This window comes from Eleutherodactylus coqui, chromosome 11, assembly GCF_035609145.1.
Source record: "Eleutherodactylus coqui strain aEleCoq1 chromosome 11, aEleCoq1.hap1, whole genome shotgun sequence".
Classification (NCBI taxonomy): domain Eukaryota; kingdom Metazoa; phylum Chordata; class Amphibia; order Anura; family Eleutherodactylidae; genus Eleutherodactylus; species Eleutherodactylus coqui.
In genome coordinates, this window is record NC_089847.1 from 71,378,078 (window position 1) to 71,404,085 (window position 26,008).

General features: G+C 46.4%; 1 protein-coding gene across 2 annotated transcripts in view; it reads left to right on the top strand.

Moving 5' to 3' along the window:
- The window catches only part of CNIH2 (cornichon family AMPA receptor auxiliary protein 2), a 327,207-nt gene extending 302,199 nt beyond the window's left edge, over positions 1-25,008 (top strand). For both annotated transcript variants that reach the window (XM_066583892.1, XM_066583893.1), the window contains 3 exons: positions 22,281-22,424; positions 24,148-24,199; positions 24,685-25,008. In XM_066583892.1, the coding sequence (XP_066439989.1) occupies positions 22,281-22,424; positions 24,148-24,181 (178 nt within the window). In that variant the 3' untranslated portion in view covers positions 24,182-24,199; positions 24,685-25,008. The remainder of the gene's footprint in view (positions 1-22,280; positions 22,425-24,147; positions 24,200-24,684) is intronic.
- The last annotated feature ends 1,000 nt before the right edge of the window (positions 25,009-26,008 follow it).

Below are 26,008 nucleotides of genomic sequence, written 5' to 3' on the forward strand. Positions count from 1 at the left end.
TCTCACCTTCTTCTGCCATTGGTCCCTGTTACCGTCATCACCATCTGTTGTGCAGCAAGCACCTCATTCTGTCCCTGTCCAGACTCGTAGGGCATGCGCTTATGCTCAGCCCACCTCTCAAAGGGCCATTGTGCATCTAGTTTTCCTGACCCCAACTTATTCTTGCCCTTTTCAGGTTATTTCAGGCACCTTTTGCTAAATGGCGCATGCCTCAGCAAAAGGTTCTTGGTGTTCCACAATTAACCCCTGCCTGTAAATCCAGCTTTCTCGGACTCTGCCTGGACTGATCTCTACCTGTTTTCTAACTACAGCTTGCCTGATCCTTGGCCAGTTAATCTGACTACATTCTTGCCCTGTCCCTTTGGTATCATGCTCCAGTGCCTTTTGTCCTACTTTGGTCATTTGTTACCGTACTGGGACAAATCCTGGGAAAATGACTTAGAGATTTCCTGCAGCTAACACCAGATTTCTCAAGAAGTTAGAAAAAGTGAAAACCAGGGGACCCTTTAGAGCATCCCTCAAGAGTAGCCCAAAGCCAAACCAGACAGTGACATACTAGGTCCACACCAACTGCATTACAATCTAAAGTTACTGATACAGTGGCATCAGTTTATTGTTAGCACAGATTTTACATAGATGTTAAAAAGATTAGATTTGACTAAATCTATTTTTTGTAAGGTTAAAATAATTTAAAAAAAATACCACAAACAGTATGGACTCAACATTTTACAATATTCATTTTTTTTATTAAGTATAACAATTACTGCAGATGAAGCAATTATGCATATTACAAAATATTGAAAGGATCTAACACTTAGAATTACCAATATAAAGTCACATATTATATCACTTGTACAATACGAAAAGAAAGTTTTTGTACGTTTTTTGACTCGTTCATACCAAACTAAAGTTGCCCCATGAAGAATATCCTTTATAATTAAATCCAGCCTATAATTATTACGATTTTTTTGTACTTACGGTTAGAATAGTGCCACCTGCTGTTTCTGTTCTGTGTCCACCTCTGTAAATGTTCCCAAGGGGTCACACATGCTCAGTTTTGCTTCTGTCTCTGCTCCTATGTGGAAGGATTTCTAGTGTGTTTAGCAGCTGCTTCTGAAGTTGCAGTATCTTCTCTGATGTCAGAAGAGTTCCTGGGCAAGTAATGAGAGTGATACAGCGTTATTGCAATTGTTCAGCATCTCTACTGACAAACAGAGAAGATGGTGAAGTCTCAAAAGCAGCGACTCACCATACCAGGGATCCCTTCAAATACCCAGTGGATCAGAGAGAGAAGCAATACTGATCAGGAGTGACCATCAGGGAACCTTTTAGTAGGTGGCGCTATTATAGCAATATTCTAACATTAGTTTGGAATATCTGGTTATCTAAACATTTTTTAAGATGTGTAAGTACAAAAATGTTTATAATTATGGGCTGGATTTAACTATAAACAATATTTTCTGGTACATCCCCTTTTAGGATATGTCCACATGGGGCAGAATTTGCTCTGGAAAGTCTGCAGTAGACATTCCACTGCAGATCTGCAGTGCAAAATCTGCATCAAAACCGCACAATTTTGTTATGGATTTTAATGCAGATTTTGGTTCAGAATTCACCCCCTCATTTAAAGAGGTATAATCTGCACTTAAAATCCGCTGCTATAATTGGCATGCTGCAGATCCAAAATCTATTCCGCGGGATATTCTCTGCAGTGGATTATTTCCACTGGTGTGGATGAGATATTTAAATTCTCATCCACTTTGCTGCTACTGTAAATCCCATGGATTTTCTGTGCGGACAGTCCGTCCCATATGGACATGCCCTTAAGATTTGCAGAAAACAATACAAGACAACAAGATATAGCCACTTGCACAGATTGTTGTGTATAAATACAACACCATGCTATAATTGGTATAGAAAATATGAACAAATGGACATTTTGTGTTGTTACTAGAGATGAGCGAGCACCAAAATGCTCGGGTGCTCGTTACTCGAGTCGAACTTTCCGCGATGCTCGAGGGTTCGTTTCGAGTAATGAACCCCATTGAAGTCAATGGGCGACTTGAGCATTTTTGTATATCGCCGATGCTCACTAAGGTTTTCATTTGTGAAAATCTGGGAAATTCAAGAAAGTGACGGGAACGACACAGAAACGGATAGGGCAGGCGAGGGGCTACATGTTGGGCTGCATCTCAAGTTCCCAGGTCCCACTATTAAGCCACAATAGTGGCAAGAGTGGGCCCCCCCCCCTCCCAACAATTTTTACTTCTGAAAAACCCTCATTAGTAAGGCATACCTTAGCTAAGCACCACACTACCTCCAACAAAGCACAATCACTGCCTGCATGACACTCTGCTGCCACTTCTCCTGGGTTACATGCTGCCCCCCCCCCCCCCCGCACGACCCAGTGTCCACAGCGCACACCAAAGTGTCCCTGCGCAGCCTTCAGCTGCCCTCATGCCACACTCTGGCCTCATAGCCACACCACCCTCATGTCTATTTATAAGTGCGTCTGCCATGAGGAGGAACCAGAGGCACACACTGCAGAGGGTTGGCAGGGCCAGGCAGCGACCCTCTTTAAAAGGGGCCAGGCGATAGCCCACAATGCTGTACAGAAGCAATGAGAACTCCAATCCTGTGCCACCTCCGTCAGGAGCTGCAGACGTGGGCATAGCAATGGGGAATCCATGTGCCACACAGTATTCATTCTGTCAAGGTGTCGCATAGCTCAATCCACACTGCAAGGGGAAAGCCGTCTGCGCTCTGCCCCCTACCCAAGTCAGTCAGTGCCTTTGTGCCAGACAGGTCAAACACCGCAATGGGAACTAAGTTTGCACTAACAGCATAGGTGGGTCCTAGGAAACCCAAGACATGAACAAAAAATTGATCTGAGCGGCCAAACATGGCAGACTTGCACCGCGCCCACGGCATAGGCCTCGGCCCACAGATTCAGCAATCCTAGGCTGAAAGCGGACTTTCACTGCACCCAGGACATAGGCCTCTGCACAAACCCTCAGCAATCACGTGCCTACAGCGGACTCCAATGCTAGCGTAGCTGTGCACGTCTCATTAGCACTGTATTGATCCTGTAATTTGTCCCAATGCAGTGCCCCGGATAGTAGAGCTAACGTCAGATTAAATACAGCTGGGCTTTGGCCCACACTGCATGCCCCAGTCAGACTGGGGTTCTTTATAAGTAGACACAGGCAGGTACAACTCCGTGTGGACCGACAGCATGGGTGGGTCCCAGGAAGCCACCGGCGTTACATAAATAAATCCCATTGCATTGCCCAGCACATCTGAGGTAACGTCAGATTAAATGCAGGTGGGCTTCGGCCCACACTGCATGCCCCAGTCTGACCGGGGTTTTTAATACATAGACACAGGCAGGTACAAATCCCTAATGTGAAGTCCGTGTGGACCCAAAGCATGGGTGGCTCCCTGGAACCCACCGGCGGTACATAAACAAATCCCATTGCAGTGCCCTGGACAACAGAGCTAACTTCAGATACAATACAGGTGGGCTTAGGCTCACAGTGCATGCCCCAGTCAGACTGGTAATATGTACCTTAACAATAACCGCGTTGGTGGGAATGTGGTGGTGACTGCGGACCTAGTAGCGCGGTTTTATTTAGTTGGTTTTCGGAATGTGGCCAGGATTAAGTGGGCCGTGGCGGGGGGATGGTGGGGGGGCTCTCTTGTTGTGTCGTTAAAGGTGAAATTCTTGGACTGCCACCAGACGGACCAATGCAAAGGTATTTGCCAAGAATGTTTTCATTATTGGAGGAGGAGGGGGATGTTTTTGAGGCACTACGTGTCCTCTCCACGTGTCCGTGGTTATATGCACCTTAACAGTAACCGCGTTGGTGGGAATGTGGTGGCGACTGCGGACCTAGTAGCGCGGTTTTATTTAGTTGGTTTTCGGAATGTGGCCAGGATTAAGTGGGCCGTGGCCGGGGCATGGTGGGGGGGGCTCTCTTGTGTGTCGTTAAAGGTGAAATTCTTGGACTGCCACCAGGCGGACCAATGCAAAGGTATTTGTCAAGAATGTTTTCATTGTTGGAGGTGGAGGGGGATGTTTTTGAGGCACTACGTGTCCTCTCCACATGTCCGTGGTTATATGCACCTTAACAGTAACCGCGTTGGTGGGAAATGGCCCCGCCGCCATCATGTTTTTGGGAAGCCTCCGTTTCCACACCCCAGTGACATAGCATTAGCAGTGGTATAGGCAGAGCCCAGAATTAGTAACATTAGGGACAGGCCCCAGTAACATATCACTAGCAGCATTATAGGGGGAGCACAGTATTAGTTCCATTTCAGTAGTAGTAGCAGCAGTCCAGACAGGCCCCAGTAACAATTCCGAAGCAGCAGTATAGGGGAAGCACAGTCTTAGTTTCATTTCAGTAATAGTAGCAGTCTAGACAGGCACCAGTAACAATTCCGAAGTAGCAGTATGAGGGGAGAGCAGTCTTAGTTCCATTTCAGTAATAGTAGCACTCAAGACAGGCCCCAGTAACATTTCCGAAGCAGCAGTATAGGGGGAGAACAGTCTTAGTTCCATTTCAGTAATAGTAGCACTCAAGACAGGCCCCAGTAACAATTCCGAAACAGCAGTATAGGGGGAGCACAGTCTTAGTTTCATTTCAGTAATAGTAGCAGTCTAGACAGGCCCCAGTAACAATTCCGAAGTAGCAGTATAGGGGGAGAGTAGTCTTAGTTCCATTTCAGTAATAGTAGCACTCAAGACAGGCCCCAGTAACATTTCCGAAGCAGCAGTATAGGGGCAGAACAGTCTTAGTTCCATTTCAGTAATAGTAGCACTCAAGACAGGCCCCAGTAACAATTCCGAAGCAGCAGTATAGGGGGAGCACAGTCTTAGTTTCATTTCAGTAATAGTAGCAGTCTAGACAGGCCCCAGTAACAATTCCGAAGTAGCAGTATAGGGGGAGCACAGTATTAGTTCCATTTCAGTAGTAGTAGCAGTCAAGACAGGCCACAGTAACATTCCCGTTGCAGCAGTTTAGGGAGATAACAGTATCTTTCACATTTCAGTAGTTGCAGTATAGACAAGGCCCCAGCTACATTTATGTAGCAAAAGTGTAGGCCTACCCCACGCACCTTGCTGTACCATGAGTGCAGGCGAAGCCCATAAAAATTAATTGGATTACACTGTAGGCGAGAGCCCCAAAAAATTGGTGTACCAACAGTACTAATGTACCTCAGAAAAATTGCCCATGCCCAACCAAGAGGGCAGGTGAAACCCATTAATCGCTTTGGTTACTGTGGCTTAATTTGTAACTAGGCCTGGAGGCAGCCCAGTTAAAATAAAAATTGGTTCAGGTGCAAGTTTCAACGCTTTAATGAGAATTGAAACGTATAAACACTGTTTACAAAAGTAATATGATTGAGCCTTGTGGGCCTAAGAAAAATTGCCTGTTCTGCGTGATTACGTCAGGTTTCAGGAGGAGGAGCAGGAGGAGGAGGATGAATATTATACACAGATTGATGAAGCTAAAAGGTCCCCGTTTTTTATGGTGATAGAGAACGATGCTTCCATCCGTGGGTGCAGCCTACGTATTGTTTAGGTACCGCTGCTGTCCGCTGGTGGAGAAGAGAAGTCTGGGGAAATCCAGGCTTTGTTCATCTTTATGAGTGTAAGCCTGTCGGCACTGTCGGTTGACAGGCGGGTACGCTTATCTGTGATGATTCCCCCAGCCACACTAAACACCCTCTCTGACAAGACGCTAGCCGCAGGACAAGCAAGCACCTCCAGGGCATACAGCGCGAGTTCAGGCCACGTGTCCAGCTTCGACACCCAGTAGTTGTAGGGAGCAGAGGCGTCACGGAGGATGGTTGTGCGATCGGCTACGTACTCCCTCACCATCCTTTTACAGTGCTCCTGCCGACTCAGCCTTGACTGGGGAGCGGTGACACAGTCTTGCTGGAGAGCCATAAAGCTGTCAAAGGCCTTGGAGAGTGTTCCCCTGCCTGCGCTGTACATGCTGCCTGATCTCCGCGCCTCCCCTGCTACCTGGCCCTCGGAACTGCGCCTTCTGCCACAAGCGCTGTTGGATGAGTATTTTACCATCAGTTTGTCCACCAGGGTCCTGTGGTATAGCATCACTCTCGAACCCCTTTCCTCTTCGGGTATGAGAGTGGAAAGGTTCTCCTTATACCGTGGGTTGAGCAGTGTGTACACCCAGTAATCCGTAGTGGCCAGAATGCGTGTAACGTGTGGGTCACGAGAAAGGCATCCTAACATGAAGTCAGCCATGTGTCCCAGGGTACCTGTACGCAACATATGGCTGTCCTCACTAGGAAGATCCCTTTCAGGATCCTCCTCCTCCTCCTCCTTCTCCTCCTCCTCATCAGGCCATACACGCTGAAAGGATGACAGGCAAGTAGCATGGGTACCCTCAGCAGTGTGCCCGGCTGTCTCTTCCCTCTCCTCCTTATGCTCCTCCCCCTCCTCCTCCTCCTCCAAAACGCGCTGAGATATAGACATGAGGGTGCTATGACTATCCAGCGACATACTGTCTTCCCCCGCCTCCGTTTCCTAGCGCAAAGCATCTGCCTTTATGCTTTGCAGGGAACTTCTCAAGAGGCATAGCAGAGGAATGGTGACGCTAATGATTGCAGCATCGCCGCTCACCATCTGGGTAGACTCCTCAAAGTTTCCAAGGACCTGGCAGATGTCTGCCAACCAGGCCCACTCTTCTGTAAAGAATTGAGGAGGCTGACTCCCACTACGCCGCCCATGTTGGAGTTGGTATTCCACTATAGCTCTACGCTGCTCATAGAGCCTGGCCAACATGTGGAGCGTAGAGTTCCACCGTGTGGGCACGTCGCACAGCAGTCTGTGCACTGGCAGATTAAACCGATGTTGCGGGGTCTACAGGGTAGCAATGTCCGTGTTGGACTTGCGGAAATGTGCGCTGAGCCAGCGCACCTTTCCGAGCAGGTCTGACAAGCGTGGGTAGATTTTCAGAAACCGCTCAACCACCAAATTAAAGACGTGGGCCAGGCATGGCACGTGCGTGAGGCTGCCGAGCTGCAGAGCCGCCACCAAGTTACGTACGTTGTCACACACGACCATGCCCGGTTGGAGGGTCAGCGGCGAAAGCCAGCGGTCGGTCTGCTCTGTCAGACCCTGCAGCAGTTTGTGGGCCGTGTGCCTCTTCTCTCCTAAGCTGTGTAGTTTCAGCACGGCCTGCTGTCGCTTGGCCACCGCTGTGCTGCCACGCCGCGCGACACCGACTGCTGGCAATGTGCTGCTGCTGATAGATCTTGATTGCGAGACAGAGGTTGCGGAGGAGGAGCAGGAGGGTGGTTTAGTGGAGGAAGCATACACCGCCGCAGATACCAGCACCGAGCTGGAGCCCGCAATTCTGGGGGTGGGTAGGACATGAGTGGTCCCAGGCTCTGACTCGGTCCCAGCCTCCACTAAATTCACCCAATGTGCCGTCAAGGAGATATAGTGGCCCTGCCCGCCTGTGCTTGTCCACGTGTCCATTGTTAAGTGGACCTTGGCAGTAACCGCGTTGGTGAGGGCGCGTACAATGTTGCGGGAGACGTGGTCGTGCAGGGCTGGGACGGCACATCGGGAAAAGCAGTGGCGACTGGGAACTGAGTAGCGCGGGGCCGCCGCCACCATCATGTTTTTGAAAGCCTCCATTTCCACAAGCCTATACGGCAGCATCTCCAGGCTGATCAATTTGGCTATGTGCACGTTAACGCTTGAGCGTGCGGGTGTGCTTGCGCTCAAACAGTTGCGCTAGCGACGGCTGGACGCTGCGCTGAGAGACATTGCTGGATGGGGCCGAGGATAGCAGAGGTGAGTGTGTGGGTGCAGGCCGGGAGACGGTCGTGCCTGTGTCCTGAGAGGGGGGTTGGATCTCAGTGGCAGGTTGGGGCACAGGGGGAGAGGCAGCGGTGCAAACTGGAGGCGGTGAACGGCCTTCGTCCCACCTTGTGGGGTGCTTGGCCATCATATGCCTGCGCATGCTGGTGGTGGTGAGGCTGGTGGTGGTGGCTCCCCGGCTGATCTTGGCGCGACAAACCTTGCACACCACAGTTCGTCGGTCGTCTGCACTCTCAGTGAAAAACTGCTACACCTTTGAGCACCTCGGCCTCTGCGGGGTGGCATGGCGCGAGGGGGCGCTTTGGGAAACAGTTGGTGGATTATTTGGTCTGGCCCTGCCTTTACCCCTGGCCACCGCACTGCCTCTTCCAACCTGCCCTGCTGCTGCACTTGCCTCCCCCTCTGAAGACCTGTCCTCAGTAGGCTTAGCAATCCAGGTGGGGTCTGTCACCTCATCGTCCAGCTGCTCTTCCTCCGAATCCTTTGTGCGCTCCTCGCTCGGACTTACTGCCCTTACTACTACCTCACTGATAGACAACTGTGTCTCATCGTCATCGTCCTCCTCACCCACTGAAAGCTCTTGAGACAGTTGCCGGAAGTCCCCAGCCTCATCCCCCGGACCCCGGGAACTTTCCAAAGGTTGGGCATCGGTCACGACAAACTCCTCCGGTGGGAGAGGAACCATTGCTGCCCAATCTCGGCAGGGGCCCGAGAACAGTTCCCGGGAGTCTGCCTGCTCCTCAGAATGTGTCATTTGCATGGAGTGAGGAGGCTGGGAGGAAGGAGGAGCAGCAGTCAGAGGATTCAGAGTTGCAGCTGTGGACGGCGTAGAAGACTGTGTGGTTGATAAATTGCTGGATGCACTTTCTGCCATCCACGACAGGACCTGCTCACACTGCTCAGTTTCTAATAAAGGTCTACTGCGTGGACCCATTAATTATGAGATGAATCTGGGGACCCCAGAAACTTGCCTCTCTCCTAATCCCGCAGCAGTCGGCTGCGATACACCTGGACCAGGAGCTCGGCCTGAGCCCATACCCTGACTTGGGCCTCTGCGTCCTCGTCCACGTCCTCTAGGCCTACCCCTACCCCTCAGCATGGTGTATTACGAGTAGAGCAGAAACAGAATGCTGTAATTAAATGTGCCGCTTATTGGCCTGTGGTTGGAGGCTGACTTCGCTTACGGAACGCACAGCAGAGCCAGGAAACAATTATGCGCAAGACTGGGTATTAATCACCGACTACTCCCCCCAGCAGACACGGCGTAAACTGAAGACGGTCACTGCCAGACCAAATATAGTATATTTTTCCACTTTTTGGGAAAAAGCCCACTGCCTCTGATATACACTGTATTTGGATTTGCCTGTGGTTGGAGGCTGACTTCGCTTACGGAACGCACAGCAGAGCCAGGAAACAATTATGTGCAAGGCTGGGTATTAATCACCGACTACTCCCCCAGCAGACATGGCGTAATCTGAAGATGGTCACTGCCAGGCCAAATATAGTATATTTTTCCACTTTTTGGGAAAAAGCCCACTGCCTATATAGCCAGTATACGTCTTTCCCTGCCTCACCAGTACTGCCCCTATACTCTGTAAAATGACTGCAGACTGAGAACGCTATGGTCTGCACGCCCGATAAACAAAAAAAAAAAAAGTGCAACACTGCTAAAAGCAGCCTCAACAGTACTGCCCAAGGTCAGATGTGGCCCTAAGAAGGACCGTTGGGGTTCTTGAAGACGAATATAACACCTAACACTCTCCCTATAGCAGATACAGCAAGACAGCACTTTCCCTGATCTCTGTCAGCATGCATCTGTGGGAGCCGCGGGCGGGGCAGATTTAAATACTCGGGTGTCATCTGATCTCCCCAGCCACTCACTGCAGGGGGGTGGGATAGGGCTGGAATGTCACAGGAGGAAGTTGTAATGCCTTCCCTGTGTTTCTATTGGCCAGAAAAGCGCGCAAATTTCTCAGGGAAGGAAATGTAGTGGAGTCGAGCACCGCGTGGTGCTCGTCTTGAGTAACGAGCATCTCGAACACCCTAATACTCGAACGAGTATCAAGCACGGACGAGTACGCTCGCTCATCTCTAGTTGTTACATGCCAGATTCTTGTTCTTGGTTTATATATTGTGAAAGGGTATATCTGCTGCTCTCTTTATGTGTAGAAGTGAAGCATAAACAATATGATTGATTTAGCAACTTTGCAATAAAAAAGTTCCTCTCAGACTATATTGTAGTTATCACTCTCGCCTAACAGCTGCCTGTAAGCTCTTCTCTCATAATGACACCATACTGTGCGTTCAGAATGTACTCGATTGTACAGCAGTGATGTTTGTACATTATTGAGGCAGTTTGTCAGAATTACAAACTGAAAAATATCCAGACATCCAATTATTTACATGTACTGTAAATAGGAAAGTATTGAAAATCGTGGACTTAGAAGTGCAACTCTTATCAATAGAGGATGTTACAATATATGATTAACCGATTCTTCTTAATTAAATAATTAAAGGGGTTGTCCCGCGGCAGCAAGTGGGTCTACACACTTCTGTATGGCCATATTAATGCACTTTGTAATGTACATTGTGCATTAATTATGAGCCATACAGAAGTTATCAAAAGTTTTATACTTACCTGCTCCGTTGCTGGCGTCCTCGTCTCCATGGTGCCGACTAATTTTCGGCCTCCGATGGCCAAATTAGCCGCGCTTGCGCAGTCCGGGTCTTCTGCTGTCTTCAATGGGGCCGCTCGTGCAGAATGCCGACTCCGTGTAGCTCCGCCCCGTCACGTGCCGATTCCAGCCAATCAGGAGGCTGGAATCGGCAATGGACCGCACAGAAGAGCTGCGGTCCACGGAGGGAGCAGACCCCGGCGGCCATCTTCAGCAGGTGAGTATGAAGACGCCGGACCGCCGGGATTCAGGTAAGCACTCTCCGGTTTGTTTTTTTAACCCCTGCATCGGGGTTGTCTCGCGCCGAACGGGGGGGGGGGGGGGGGGGGGTAAAAAAAAAAACAAAACCCGTTTTGGCGCGGGACAACCCCTTTAATTAAAAACAGCCAGTATTAATGCATTACAGCGACACAGCCCCCTCTTCAGAAACGGCTGTGAAAAATGCCACGTATAATAATTGAAATAAAATGGAAAATAAGTAAGGTTTGAAAAAATAGTAGGGGGAGAGGGGAAAGAAACATACATAAAAAGTAAGCATCAGTAGACATAAAAATTAAAAACACATATGTATACAACATTGCATACATACAAATAACATTACATATCTTTGCATCTAGCACATATATCTTCCTGATATGTACACATCTATGCATCTAGCATTGTTAGGCCCTACTCACACGACCGTATCTCGCAGTATGCAGGCTGCGAGATAAACACTCGCGGCATGCAGTCAGTATGCAATGCCATTGCATACTGGCTGTGTGCTACCCATTGCCATGTACTATTATGGCGTCTATGTGTATAATACATGCCAAGGTAAAACATGCTGCAATTTTTTTTGCGCACGAATTTCACGCAATTCATGTGAGTGGTAACATGGCCGCCTATGAGAGATTGGTACAGCTTATTCCATGTATAACACTCGCACAGAATGTGCTACACTGACACGCTCGTGTGAACCTGGTCTGTTTTGTATATATGCAATGTTGTATATATGTGTTTTTGGTATTTATGTACTGCTACTTGAATTTTATATACCTTTTTCTCCCCTTACTATTTTATCACACCTTACTAGAGATGAGCGAACGTACTCGTCCGAGCTTGATATTCGTGCGAATATTAGGGTGTTCGGGATGCTCGTTACTCGTAACGAGTACCACGCGGTGTTCTGGTTACTTTCAGTTTCCTCTCTGAGACGTTAGCGCGCTTTTCTGGCCAATTGAAAGACAGGGAAGGCATTACAACTTCCCCCTGTGACGTTCAAGCCCTATACCACCCCCCTGCTGTGAGTGGCTGGGGCGATCAGATGTCACCCGAGTATAAAAGTCGGCCCCTCCCGCGGCTCGGCTCAGATGCCGTGTGAGTTAGTGAGGGAAAGTGCTGTTCTATTGGAGTTGCTGTAGGGAGAGTGTTTGTAGTGAGTGTAGGCTTCAAGAACCCCAACGGTCCTTCTTAGGGCCACATCTACGTGTGTGCAGGCTGCTGTTAGCAGTGGAAAATTTTTATTTTTTTTCCTCAAAATCGGCAGTGCAGAGCATTGCACCCGGTATTAGGGACAGAAGTGGTGCTTAGGCAGGGAGAGTGTTAGGAGTGAGTGTAGCCTTCAAGAACCTCAACGGTCCTTTCTAGGGCCAAATTTAACCGTGTGCAGTACTGTGCTGGCTGCTGTTAGCAGTGTTGCATTTTTTTTTCTTCTAAAAATCGTCTGTGCAGAGCATTGCACCCTCCATTGATACTACAGGGACAGAATTGTGTAGGCAGGGCCACAACACAGTTATTGTTCATTGAATATCCGCAGTGGGTCCTTCCCTTTGCAAAAAAGCGAAAAAATTATATTTGGCCTGCCTGTGTCAGTCCTAAGGTCTCCGTGTACGTGTGTGCTGCGTGGAGAACGTACAAAAATCAAACGCAACCAGCTACGGTTTACTGCAGGCTTGCGCCATTGTCTTTCCTGACTGGCAAATACCTGCTCTGCCAGAGTTAATAACTCTGCTACACTAAAGTTGTGTGTCACTTTTTCAGGGCCACACCACAGTTAATAAACGTATTGTTCATTGAATATCCGTAGTGGGGCCTTCCCTTTGCAAAAAAGCGAAAAAATTATATTTGGCCTGCCTGTGTCAGTCCTAAGGTCTCCGTGTACGTGTGTGCTGCGTGGAGAACGTACAAAAATCAAACGCAACCAGCTACGGTTTACTGCAGGCTTGCGCCATTGTCTTTCCTGACTGGCAAATACCTGCTCTGCCAGAGTTAATAACTCTGCTACACTAAAGTTGTGTGACACTTTTTCAGGGCCACACCACAGTTATTAAACGTATTGTTCATTGAATATCCGCAGTGGGGCCTTCCCTTTGCAAAAAAGCGAAAAAATTATATTTGGCCTGCCTGTGTCAGTCCTAAGGTCTCCGTGTACGTGTGTGCTGCGTGGAGAACGTACAAAAATCAAACGCAACCAGCTACGGTTTACTGCAGGCTTGCGCCATTGTCTTTCCTGACTGGCAAATACCTGCTCTGCCAGAGTTAATAACTCTGCTACACTAAAGTTGTGTGACACTTTTTCAGGGCCACACCACAGTTATTAAACGTATTGTTCATTGAATATACGCAGTGGGGCCTTCCCTTTGCAAAAAAGCGAAAAAATTATATTTGGCCTGCCTGTGTCAGTCCTAAGGTCTCCGTGTACGTGTGTGCTGCGTGGAGAACGTACAAAAATCAAACGCAACCAGCTACGGTTTACTGCAGGCTTGCGCCATTGTCTTTCCTGACTGGCAAATACCTGCTCTGCCAGAGTTAATAACTCTGCTACACTAAAGTTGTGTGACACTTTTTCAGGGCCACACCACAGTTATTAAACGTATTGTTCATTGAATATACGCAGTGGGGCCTTCCCTTTGCAAAAAAGCGAAAAAATTATATTTGGCCTGCAGGCTTGCGCCAATTTATTTCCTGCCTGGGAAATCAAAGGCCGTGCTGAAACTACTCAGCTTAGGAGATAGGAGGCACACGGCCCACGAACTGCTACAGGGTCTGACAGAGCAGACCGACCGTTGGCTTGCGCCGCTGAGCCTCCAACCGGGCATGGTCGTGTGTGACAACGGCCGTAACCTGGTGGCGGCTCTGCAGCTCGGCAGCCTCACGCACGTGCCATGCCTGGCCCACGTCTTTAATTTGGTGGTTCAGCGCTTTCTGAAAAGCTACCCACGCTTGTCAGACCTGCTCGTAAAGGTGCGCCGGCTCTGCGCACATTTCCGCAAGTCCCACACGGACGCTGCCACCCTGCGCACCCTGCAACATCGGTTTAATCTGCCAGTGCACCGACTGCTGTGCGACGTGCCCACACGGTGGAACTCTACGCTCCACATGTTGGCTAGGCTCTATGAGCAGCGTAGAGCTATAGTGGAATACCAACTCCAACATGGGCGGCGCAGTGGGAGTCAGCCTCCTCAATTCTTTTCAGAAGAGTGGGCCTGGTTGGCAGACATCTGCCAGGTCCTTCGAAACTTTGAGCAGTCTACCCAGGTGGTGAGCGGCGATGCTGCAATCATTAGCGTCACCATTCCTCTGCTATGCATCTTGAGAACTTCCCTGCAAACCATAAAGGCAGCGGCTTTGCGCTCGGAAACAGAGCCGGGGAAAGACAGTATGTCGCTGGATAGTCAGAGCACCCTCCTGTCTATATCTCAGCGCGTTCAGGAGGAGGAGGAGGAGCATGAGGAGGAGGAGGAGGAGGGGGAAGAGACAGCTTGGCCCACTGCTGACGGTACCCATGCTGCTTGCCTGTCATCATTTCAGCGTGTATGGCCTGAGGAGGAGGAGGAGGAGGAGGATCCTGAAAGTGATCTTCCTAGTGAAGACAGCCATGTGTTGCGTACAGGTACCCTGGCACACATGGCTGACTTCATGTTAGGATGCCTTTCTCGTGACCCTCGCATTCAACACATTCTGGCCACTACGGATTACTGGGTGTACACACTGCTCGACCCACGCTATAAGGAGAACCTTCCCACTCTCATTCCCGAAGAGGAAAGGGGTTCGAGAGTGTTGCTATACCACAGGACCCTGGCGGACAAGCTGATGGTAAAATTCCCATCCGACAGCGGTAGTGGCAGAAGGCGCAGTTCCGAGGGCCAGGTAGCAGGGGAGGTGCGTAGATCGAGCAGCATGTACAGCCCAGGCAGTGCAACAGTCTTTAAGGGCCTGGCCAGCTTTATGGCTCCCCAGCAAGACTGTGTCACCGCTCCCCAGTCAAGGCTGAGTCGGCGGGAGCACTGTAAAAGGATGGTGAGGGAGTACGTAGCCGATCGCACGACCATCCTCGGTGACGCCTCTGCCCCCTACAACTACTGGGTGTCGAAGCTGGACACGTGGCCTGAACTAGCGCTGTATGCCCTGGAGGTGCTTGCTTGTCCTGCGGCTAGCGTCTTGTCGGAGAGGGTGTTTAGTGCGGCTGGGGGAATCATCACAGATAAGCGTACCCGCCTGTCAACCGACAGTGCCGACAGGCTAACACTCATCAAGATGAACAAAGCCTGGATTTCCCCAGACTTCTCTTCTCCACCAGCGGACAGCAGCGATACGTAAGCAATACGTAGGCTGCACCCGCGGATGGAAGCTACGTTCTCTCTCACCATCCAAAACGGGGACATTTCTGCTTCATCAATCTGTGTCTAATATTCCTCCTCCTCCTCCTGCTCCTCCTCCTGAAACCTCACGTAATCACGCTGAACGGGCAATTTTTCTTAGGGCCACAAGGCTCACTCATAATTTTTCTAAACAATTTTTATATGTTTCAATGCTCTTAAAAGCGTTGAAACTTTAACTTGAACCAATTTTTCGTTAAACTGGGCTGCCTCCAGGCCTAGTTACCACTTAAGCCACATTAACCAAAGCGATTAATGGGTTTCACCTGCCCTCTTGGTTGGCCATGGCCAATTTTTTTGATGTACATTAGTACTGTTGATTCAGCAATTTTTGTGGGCCCTCGCCTACAGTGTAATCAAATGAATTTTTAGCCCACCTGCATTACAGCTGACGTTACATCCGCTGTGTTGGGCAATGCAATGGGATATTTTTGTGTACCGCCGGTGGGTTCCAGGGAGCCACCCATGCTGTAGGTGCACACGGAGTTTAACCTACATGTGTCCACTTGTAAAGAACCCCAGTCAGACTGGGGCATGCAGTGTGGGCCGAAGCCCACCTGCATTAAGCACAACATTACTACCTCAGCTGTGTTGGGCAATGCAATGGGATATTTCTATGTACCGCCGGTGGCTTCCTGGCACCCACCCATGCTGTGGGTCCACAGGGAATTATAAATGCATCTGTTTCCACTTGTAAAGAACCCCAGTCTGACTGGGGCATGCAGTGTGGGCCGGAGCCCACCTGCATTAAGCACGACATTACTACCTCAGCTGTGTTGGGCAATGCAATGGGATATTTTTGTGTATCGCCGGTGGGTTCCAGGGAGCCACCCATGCTGTCGGTCGACAGGGACTTCACAATAGGGAGTTGTACCTGCCTGTGTCTATGAATTAAAAAGCCCGATCTGACTGGGGCATGCAGAGACACCTTGACAGAATGAATAGTGTGTGGCACATAGGTTCCCCATTGCTATGCCCACGTGTGCAGCTCCTGATGGCGGTGGCACAGGATTCTATTTCTCATTGCTTCTGTACAGCATTGTGGGCTATCGCCCCGCCCCTTTTAAAGAGGGTCGCTGCCTAGCCGTGCCAACCCTCTGCAGTGTGTGCCTGCGGTTCCTCGTCATGGCAGACGCACTTCTAAATAGACATGAGGGTGGTGTGGCATGAGGGCAGCTGAAGGCTGCGCAGGGACACTTTGGTGTGCGCTGTGGGGGGGAGGGGGGTCGGTTGGGCAGCATGTAACCCAGGAGAAGTGGCAGTGGAGTGTCATGCAGGCAGTGATTGTGCTTTGTTGGAGGTAGTGTGGTGCTTAGCAAAGGTATGCCATGCTAATGAGGGCTTTTCAGAAGTAAAAGTTTTTGGGAGGGGGGGGCCCACTCTTGCCGCTATTGTGGCTTAATAGTGGGACCTGTGAACTTGAGATGCAGCCCAACACGTAGCCCCTCGCCTGCCCTATCCGTTGCTGTGTCGTTCCCATCACTTTCTTGAATTGCCCAGATTTTCACACATGAAAACCTTAGCGAGCATCGGCGAAATACAAAAATGCTCGGGTCGCCCATTGACTTCAATGGGGTTCGTTATTCGAAACGAACCCTCGAGCATCGCGAAAAGTTCGTTCCGAGTAACGAGCACCCGAGCATTTTGGTGCTCGCTCATCTCTACACCTTACCTATTCTCCATTTTTTAAAATTATTATACATAGCATTTTTTACAGCAGTTTCTGAAGAGGGGGCTGAAATGTATTCTTATTGGCTTTTTAAGTTAATTACTAAATAAAGAAGAACTGGTAATCATATAATGCAACATCCTCTGTTGATTTATAAGAGTTGCACTTTTAAGTCCACAATTTTCAATATTTTCCTCCAACCTATTGGAAGGCAGAACTCCTGCAAGTCAATGTCAGACTTTTTAACAAGCTTTGTAACAATGACTAGGAATTTTAAGCCAAGGCCACAATCTTGTCTAAAGGGAGGCGATAACAATACACAGTGTGAGTGGCATACCAAAATGGAAAGATGGAACAATACCTCTACAGTGCCAACTATTAGAAGGCACCATTCATTCAAGTCAATGTCAGACTTTTTATAAACCTTTTAAAAATGACTGGGAATTGTGAGCCAAAGCCAGAATCTTCTCCCACATCTGTAGACCTCTTACTAGCCAAGCCAGAAGCCTGCTAAACATTGATGAGGGGCAAACGCCCCAAAACAGTTGCTTATAAATGGTTATCTTCTCCTTGTGGCCTTGGCTCACAATTCCCAGTCATTGTTACAAGGCTTGTTAAAAAGTCTGACATTGACTTACAGGAAAGCTGCCTTCCAATATGGGGCACTGCAAAGGTATCTTTCTATTTTCTCCATTTGCATATTTCCAAGAGGAGCATTGATGGTCTTATAAGTCTCCTCACACACCTTCTAGGTGCTCTTCTTAAGGAGAAATGATACTCTTCATGACCCAGTGGCATACTAGTTACAGGTTAAATTCCGGCTTTTTTTGCAGTATGACATTTTTTTGCTCTGAAACTGACCTGATTTAATTCATGACTTAAAAAATGATTGTGATAAATGCTGCAAAAAAATAATTAATTAATTAATTAACATCACATCAATGTAAACTGAAGCACTTTGACTTCAGTTAGAGTTCCATAGAAATAAAGTATAGCTCTACTTACAAAGAGAAACAGTTCTCCTGACCAAAGTTTAGAACTGATGTCAGAAGGCATTGCAGTAGGGAAGTGTGGGCACTAGTTGCTATGGCAACTATCGGACACCAAAGTCTCACCTCTCCTAGAATTGTGAAGTCCGCCTGCTGTGCAGCATCTTCTGATGTTGGTTGTAAACTTCAGACAGGAATGCCACAGTTCTTCATAAACTGAGCTATACTTTAATAGGATCTGTTGATCCATAATCCTCTTTTATTGTTGAAAACTACAAAGTATGAACCCAGCCTGACGATATATGGGCTGTCTATAAAAGAACTGTCCACTTCAGTCTATTCTTTTTTAGAACATGGTAATGACATAAAGGGAGTCCAAGCTTTACCCTCTGTAATCAGAAACTAACAACCATGCTCAGTACTGAGGTACCATGTGCCTGGTCGTGATTAAAAAATTCTCCTAGGCTACACAATTCTTATAGTGCAATCATTAATTTACTGGCCTCTTATAAAAAAAAGTGATTGTTCCGTGCAGTCTTAATAGGGTGGTTAGTCCATAACAACAGTTTACACCCTACTAATGTCAAGAAGTTTGAGGAACATGCCACTAACATACAGTTTTCTTGTCTGGTATAATAAAAAGGTAGACAAGACAACAAAGTTTTACTTCCCCTTTAGCAGTCACCTTTCTCGTGTACTAATGGTGTCTTCCAGTACACAAATACTCCCAGGAATTACAGGAATATGAGCAATTATATGAAGAATGATTCAACATTAAATAAGACAAAATGCAAGAATGGGAACTCACCAATAGAAGAAAGGAGCAGAATGATGATGGTATTCAGATTATAGCACAAATGGATGATGATAGAGCAGATGGTAAGGGTGATCAGCTAGCTCTATGGGTACGAATGATTGTAATAACAAGTGTTCATCCCTAAACTAGTGATTCTCAATCTATGTAAAAAAAATGTACGAGTGCTGATTGGCATGCTTTGTCAATTGGTGCTCATTACATTGGGCTGAGAGTCGGCCTGTGTATAAGGACCCAAAACATCCACAGTGCAGGCAGAAAAAGTAAATGAACCCCTGAATTTAATCACCTGTAGATTCCATTTCAGCAGAAACTATTTCCATGAAACTAATCTAATCTAAGAGTGGACATATGAAAGAGGTTTTTTTGCAGTTTATATAGTCTATTGTAGAGCTTTTACTGTTACCATTTGTTTCCTTTTCACTTCTTTCATGATTACATGTGCTCTTGGAGTAATATTAATAGGACACCTACTTCTAGAGAGGGTAGCTCTCTATACACGTCTTCTGAAAGACATTTGTATCAAGGCATGGTTCACACTAAGGTTTCTCTGTGCAGAATCCCGCAGCGGGTCCCTCCTTTCCCGCAGACATGATGCCAGAAAATCCCATATACTCACCTGCCCGGACGCTGTAAATCTGCCCTGCGTTGCGGCCGGATCTTCCTTCTTTGGCCTGACGGATGTGCTCGGCACACCGGTAGCGTGCTACGCGCATGCGCTGTGCACTTATTTTTTTTAATGCCTGCTTTCCTGCGGTCCCACGGCACAGCACAATAACAGCTACGGATGTGCCGCAGGACCGGACGGCTCCCATAGGCTTCAATGGAAGCCGCGGGAGACCCGCACAAAGATGGAGCATGCTGCGGGTGTTTTCCAGCACATGCGATCCGCGCGTCAGGAAAAAATGACATCCGCAGGTATTTAATTACCTGCGGGTGTCCAATGCATCCCTATGGGTGCGGATCACCTGCGCGGATTTGAAAATTCTAATTTTCCCATGGACATTGGGCCTAGCAAATGTTTCTTCAGTAAAAATGGCTTGCGTGCCTTTATTTAATGCTCAAATCATTTGCTAAACTTTCAATCTCATCGTATATCTTTAATTGAAATACCTTTTGCCAATTAGTCATTAACACAGAGGTTCACGTACGTTTTTTCCCTGCAGTTTAGATTTTTAGTCAGTGTGCCCAATAAAATATATGAATAGTACAATTCCGTGTTAGTAGCTTAGTTATATTGTTTGTGTGGCTTGCTTGAAATTATTTTTTTTATTGCTGTGATTTTTATTGCTATTTCTACTAATGACCTATCCTTTAGGTCAGTGACGGGCAACCTTTTGAGCTCAATGTGTCAAAATTCGCCAAAAAAAAACAAGCATAAGTCGGGTGGTGTGTCACTTTGAGAAAAAAAAAACATAAATTTGCGATATTTATAGTTTAAATAACAAAAATGTATAATTGTAATGTATCACTGTATTTAATAAACGCAAAACACCCATACACAGGCCCTCGCCTCCCGCAGCCTGCCCCTCACTTATCTTAGTAATGATGAGCCCCCAGCAATGAAAGCGGCCCCCCAGCAGTGACAGGGCCCCCCAGCAGTGACAGCGGCCCCCGAGCAGTGACTGCCCCCCACAGCGGCTCCCGAGCAGTGACTGCCCCCCCACAGCGGCTCCCCAGCAGTGACTGCCCCCCACAGTGGCCCCACAGCAGTGACTGACCCCCACAGCGGCCCCACAAAGGGGGGAGGAGGATCCCAGCTGCACACTGCCATGACAATGTGCGCCGGTATCAGCACTGCTAGTAGTGCTGGTTAGTGAATACCGGCAGGGGAACCACAACCCCTGCCAGTATTCACTAACAGGGTGAGCGGCCGCGTGTCAGCGACTATGGCTACGCGTGTCAGTGCTGACACGCGTGTCATAGGTTCGCCATCACGGCTCTAGGTCATCAATAGTTGATCACCTGGAGTATGTCACTGAGGACCTCAGTTGATCAGCTGATTGGGCGTTGGCTGTCAGCACCAAAATACAGTGTACAGAGCAGAAGCAGAAAGTGCTGATCCCTGTGTAGTAGCACTCACTGGTAATTGCTGAAGCAGCTTCCATTAACCTCAATAAGAATTCCGCCTGCAATTACTAGCACCGCCTCGTACACAGGAGTTGGGGCTATCTGCTTCCACTCTGTAGGCTGTGTTTTGGCACTGACAGCAGGCGCCCAAACAGCTGATTGGCCGGGGTTCTTAGCAGCACACCTAAGCTGAATAACTATTAATGACCTATCTTGAGGATAGCTCATCAATAGAAATGGCTTGGAAAATTGCTTTAAGCTGAATGAAAATTATGTTTTTCCATTCACTCACATTTAACTTCTAGATTCCCAGAAGGGCACTGATGATATGGAATGTAGCCAGGCATGGTGACTAATGCAGTAGCAACTGTATTGGAATAGAATGTTGGCTGTTCTGTGTTATCCAGGATTTGAGAAATGAAGGATTTAGGAGTTCTGATTTCTAACAGCCTTGATATAAGTCCACAGTGCAAACAGGCAACAAAGAAAACAAGTAGGATGCTCGGCTACACAGCTAGAGGTATAACCAGTAGAAAGAGGGAAATTGTGATCCTGCTATATAGAGCTCTGGTAAGAATACTGTGTTCAGTTCTGGAGACCTCACCCACAGAAAAACATTGATAAAATAGAATGAGTCCAAAAATGGGCTACAGAAATGGTGTAAGGTCTCAAAAACAAACTTATCAGAAAAGACAAAGAACCTACTCTGTATAGTCTGGAGGAAACAAGGGATGTGGGAGCATGATCAAAGCTGATCGATAAGTTATAAATCAACAATAAATGAATTCAAGTATGTCTGGTATATGGATAGATCTATCCTAAGAGAGAAATAACAAGGAAGTAATATAAGGGCTGACTAGATGACCATGTATGAAGTGAATGTAAGAAAAAAGTGGTTGTAGACGCAATCCATTTTTTTCTTCCTTAAAGAGGCATGAGACGTCATGTTAAGCTTGACTCTGTTTTTATTAATAAATCCAGCATGCAATGAATGGGATTGCACCTACAGCCTCTTTTTTCTTACATTCCCTTCATGTATTTGAATGTCCTCATGGAAAGATGTGACATTTTGGGGGCTAGCCGAACCCTTTCATATTCATCCAAAATTGAGCATTTATCACTCTAATAATAAGAAAAGGGAGAAGAGAGAATAACTCCTAAACCAATACACTGGTTTATGGACTTTGAACCCCCAGGTGCATGCTTTACTCTCTTTTTTCTTTGCATCTTTCATTAGATCACAATGTAGTCTTTTTCTGCTGTCAATTTTCTTTGTTTCTATGTTACTCTATATATGCAACCCTAATTAGGCCATGCACATGAGATCTTAGTTTAATATTCCCAGAGTCCCGAACAACCCTTTCAGGTTTTTAAAATTGTCATATTTGCAGTCATTTTTCATTAAGTACCATGCAAACAGTATTCAACATCAGACACCAATTTCTGCTTCTCCTTGTATTATTATTTCGAAGGCGAATGTAATATAAACTTTGATACAAAAGAAAATAGTTCCCATTACCATACTGGATCAAATAATAAATACATTTGGTCGCTTGTCGTAGGTATTTCCACCGGCCTGCTGATGGTTCAGAAGTTATGTTTGACCCAGTGTCCATAATGAATGTGGACATTTTGAATTATTGCCAGAAGGAGGCTTGGTGTAAACTGGCGTTTTATTTGCTGTCTTTCTTTTACTACTTGTACAGGTAAGTTCTTGATTATCCACTGTACATAAAAAACAATAGTGTGTGATGAGGCTATACCAGAAGGCCACTGCAAGTTGTGTATAAAAGGGAAGGGAGAGGGACGAAGGTGCACATGTTATTAATGTTCAGTTATACTTCATAATCAAGCTTAATTATCTCTTATTTCTGCCATTACCTTAACATATTATTTGCATAATTTTCACCATATCATTCTCAGTAGCAGGATCACTTACACAAATCTTTTGAAATTGCATTTTTCCTTACTGCAGATATGTTAACCCCTTAAGGATGTGAGCCTTCTTTTTCACTTTTGTTTTTTTCCTCCCCACGTTTAAAAAAATCATAACTTTTCTATTTATCCATAAACATTGCTGTCTTCGGGCTTGTTTTTTTGCAGGACGAGTTGTATTTTTCAATGGTTCTATGTAATGTACAATATAATGTACTGAAAAATTAATAAAAAAATTCTAAGAGGAGTGAAATGCAAAAAAAAAATGCGCAATTCCGCCATCCTTGTCGGGGTTCAGTTTCTACGGTGTACACACTGCAGCAAAAATGACATAATAACTATATTCTTTGGGTCAATGTGATTACTACAATACCAAATATATATAATTTATGTATTTTTCTAAAATTATTTTTTGCCGTTGTCTTCTGACCGCCATAACTTTTTAGATTTTTCAATCGACATGGTTGTATGAGGGCTCGTGTTTTGTGGGAAGCCCTGTAGTTTCTATTGGTACCATTTTGGAGTATACAGGACTTTTTGCTCTCTTATTACATTTTTCCTTGGAGACGGGTGACCAAAAAAGCACAACTCTGATGTTGGGTATTTTTTCTTCTGATGACGTTCTCCGTGTGGGGTAAATAATGTATTACTTTGTTAGATCAGGTAAATAATGCATTATTTTGATAGACCAGGCTTTTATGAATACAGTGATACCGAGTAGGTTTTTGGGTTTTTTATTTAGATTTTTTGTTGTTGTTGTAAATATCAAAAACGGTGTTTTTTTTTAAAAAAAAAATTTTTTATTACCTTTTATTTTTTAAATAATGAATTAAACTATTTTAAACTGATTTTTACATTTTTTTAGACTTCCTAGAGGATAAAAACTTGCAATGTTTTGATCGCTCTTGCAGTATAATGTAATACCATAGTATTACATTATACCGCAATGTGACTAGCAATCTATCAAGCAACGACACAGACATAGTTTGTTAGGCAATTTGCAATGGAGTCAAAATCTGCTGCAAATCCACAGCCCATTACATTCAACGGGATTCTGTACCATAGTCTATATGCCATAGATTTTTTCCGGCTACAGATTTCAAATCGAGGTGTAGGAAAAAAAGAAGTGACATGTTGTTTTCAAGCTGGGATTTCTGCGTACAGGATTGTCCATTCAAATAGGCTAATTCTGTGTGCGTATTTGTGGCTTAGTATTTGCATAGCTGCAGCAGAAATCCACAGTTTAGCTACAGATTTCTGTTGTAGCTTTTAGAGGTGGAAACCATACAGAACAATCTTATGTCGGATTCCTCAGAATGTATGTGAATTCAAATGATCACTCAGTGGTTTATCAGTGCATATACTTAATTGTGTTCCATGAAATATCAAATGATTTTATTGGCAAAATTAATGTTATATTAAAAACACGCGACCTATACATTCCCTGCATACAAACAGCATCCTGTACTAATCCCACTTCTTCCTCGCACGCAGGGTGGGGGCCACTGTACGTTATGTCAGCGCGTAGGATGCTGTGCCTCTTCTGGTGAGTGAAATGCCCCTAGCCCCTATAAATGCCCCCACTCCTAGACTTCCTCCTTTGCACTGCCACGTTCTGCATGCTTTGATTGATATGCCATCCTATATATTGAGCTGGAGAAACACAGCGCCAGTATTATACCCACACTTCTTTTGTGAGAGTATCTGTCAATGTGCGCTCCTAAAAATTCCCCCTCAAATGTCATTGTCTTTTTTTCAGTAGTTGAATTGCTAAATTGTAACATGTTTTTTTCTCTCTTTCACACTACACCCTCTTTTACTTTCCCAATGTTTGTTACCTCCGCAATAACTGTCCTTTTCTTATACTGCCCATTTCTCGTAACTTCTCATTGCCTCCACCCTATCACCATTACATATTCTTCCATCTTGTCTATCCCATCTTCTTGTCACTGCCCATGCCCTCTCTTTTACCTTGTCTTGCATGCTGTTCCCCTCTGGTCTTCTCTATGTCTCTGTTTTCTCACTTCTCAGTATGATATACACACTCGTCACTTTTTGAATCTTGTCAGTCTGGATATATGAATTCAGGAGACAGAGGATTGAGAAGAGAGGGTTGGAGATCCTTGCTGATGAGAAGGACCTGAAGGGCATCACCCCCTCCAGTTTGCCTAATAGTAGATTTATTTCTCTTCCCTGACCATCTCTCTCTTTCTTACCCTCTCTTTCCATTCTTTTTTTCCCCCCCTCATATCTGTCATTCCCCGATTTTAGACTGCTGCTGGCTTACAGCTCTTATTTGTTTGTTTGAAGTCTGTGACTTTATTTCTCTAGAAACTGTGTGACGTTTACTGTCAATAAAGGATATATCTATATATAAATTCAACAGTTGTCATTTCTGTATTTGCGTTTGGTTAAGAATGTTGCATATACAAAATGTAAACCTAGGAGTCTTATGGTATAGGAGCAAATACTCGCTCCTTAATGTAAAATAAAGAGCTATGTCTTTAGTAGGAAATACTCATCACTAGAGATGAGCGAGCACGCTCGGATAAAGCAGCTACTCGAGCGAGCATTGCTCTTCTCGAGTAACTGCTTACTGGTCCGAACGTGCTCGTGGGGGGGGGGGGGGCGGGGGTGAGCGGCGGGGAGAGTGAGAGTGTAGTCAAAAAGCGCTTACAATAACGTTATGTGAATACTCCCTAACTGTTCCCAATACTGTGTCACGAAGCCTGCCTGTTAGTTCTCCCTGATATAACATTCTGTTCCTTTCTCCTACATTACAGTCCTTGGCTATTTGCAGCTCTCTTAAGATGTAATATTCCAGCTTCCTGCTCCCACACTGCTGTGTCTGGCTAAGTGAAGTTCTTCTGGGTAACATTAACTGTACTTATCTCCCACACACTGCTGTGTCTAGTTGTATAGTCAATCTTCTGAAGTGAAATACTCATTCTCCTGTTTCCATGCACAGTATAGTTGGGAGAACATCAAGCTATCGTATTGCCCCGTTTCTGGACTTTCTTCTGTATTATGTAGCATATGTATATTATCTTATACAATATTTTGAGTATGCTGGTGTGTATGCTTCCTAAGGCCAAATACACACGGGTGGAAATTCCACTTCGTAATTTCCCGCAGAATTTTCGCCAGTGCACGCTGACATAGGATTGCATTAGATAATGCAATCCTATACAGACAGCAGCGATTTGACCGCATGAAAACTCGCGCGGTAAACAAATCGTGGCATGTCCTATTTCTGTGCAAGCCTCGCAGAGGTACGAACAGAAATATCACTGGGGACGCGCCGGCTCTGGTCTGCGCATGTGCGGCTGTGTGACAGCCGGGGCAGAGAAGAGCG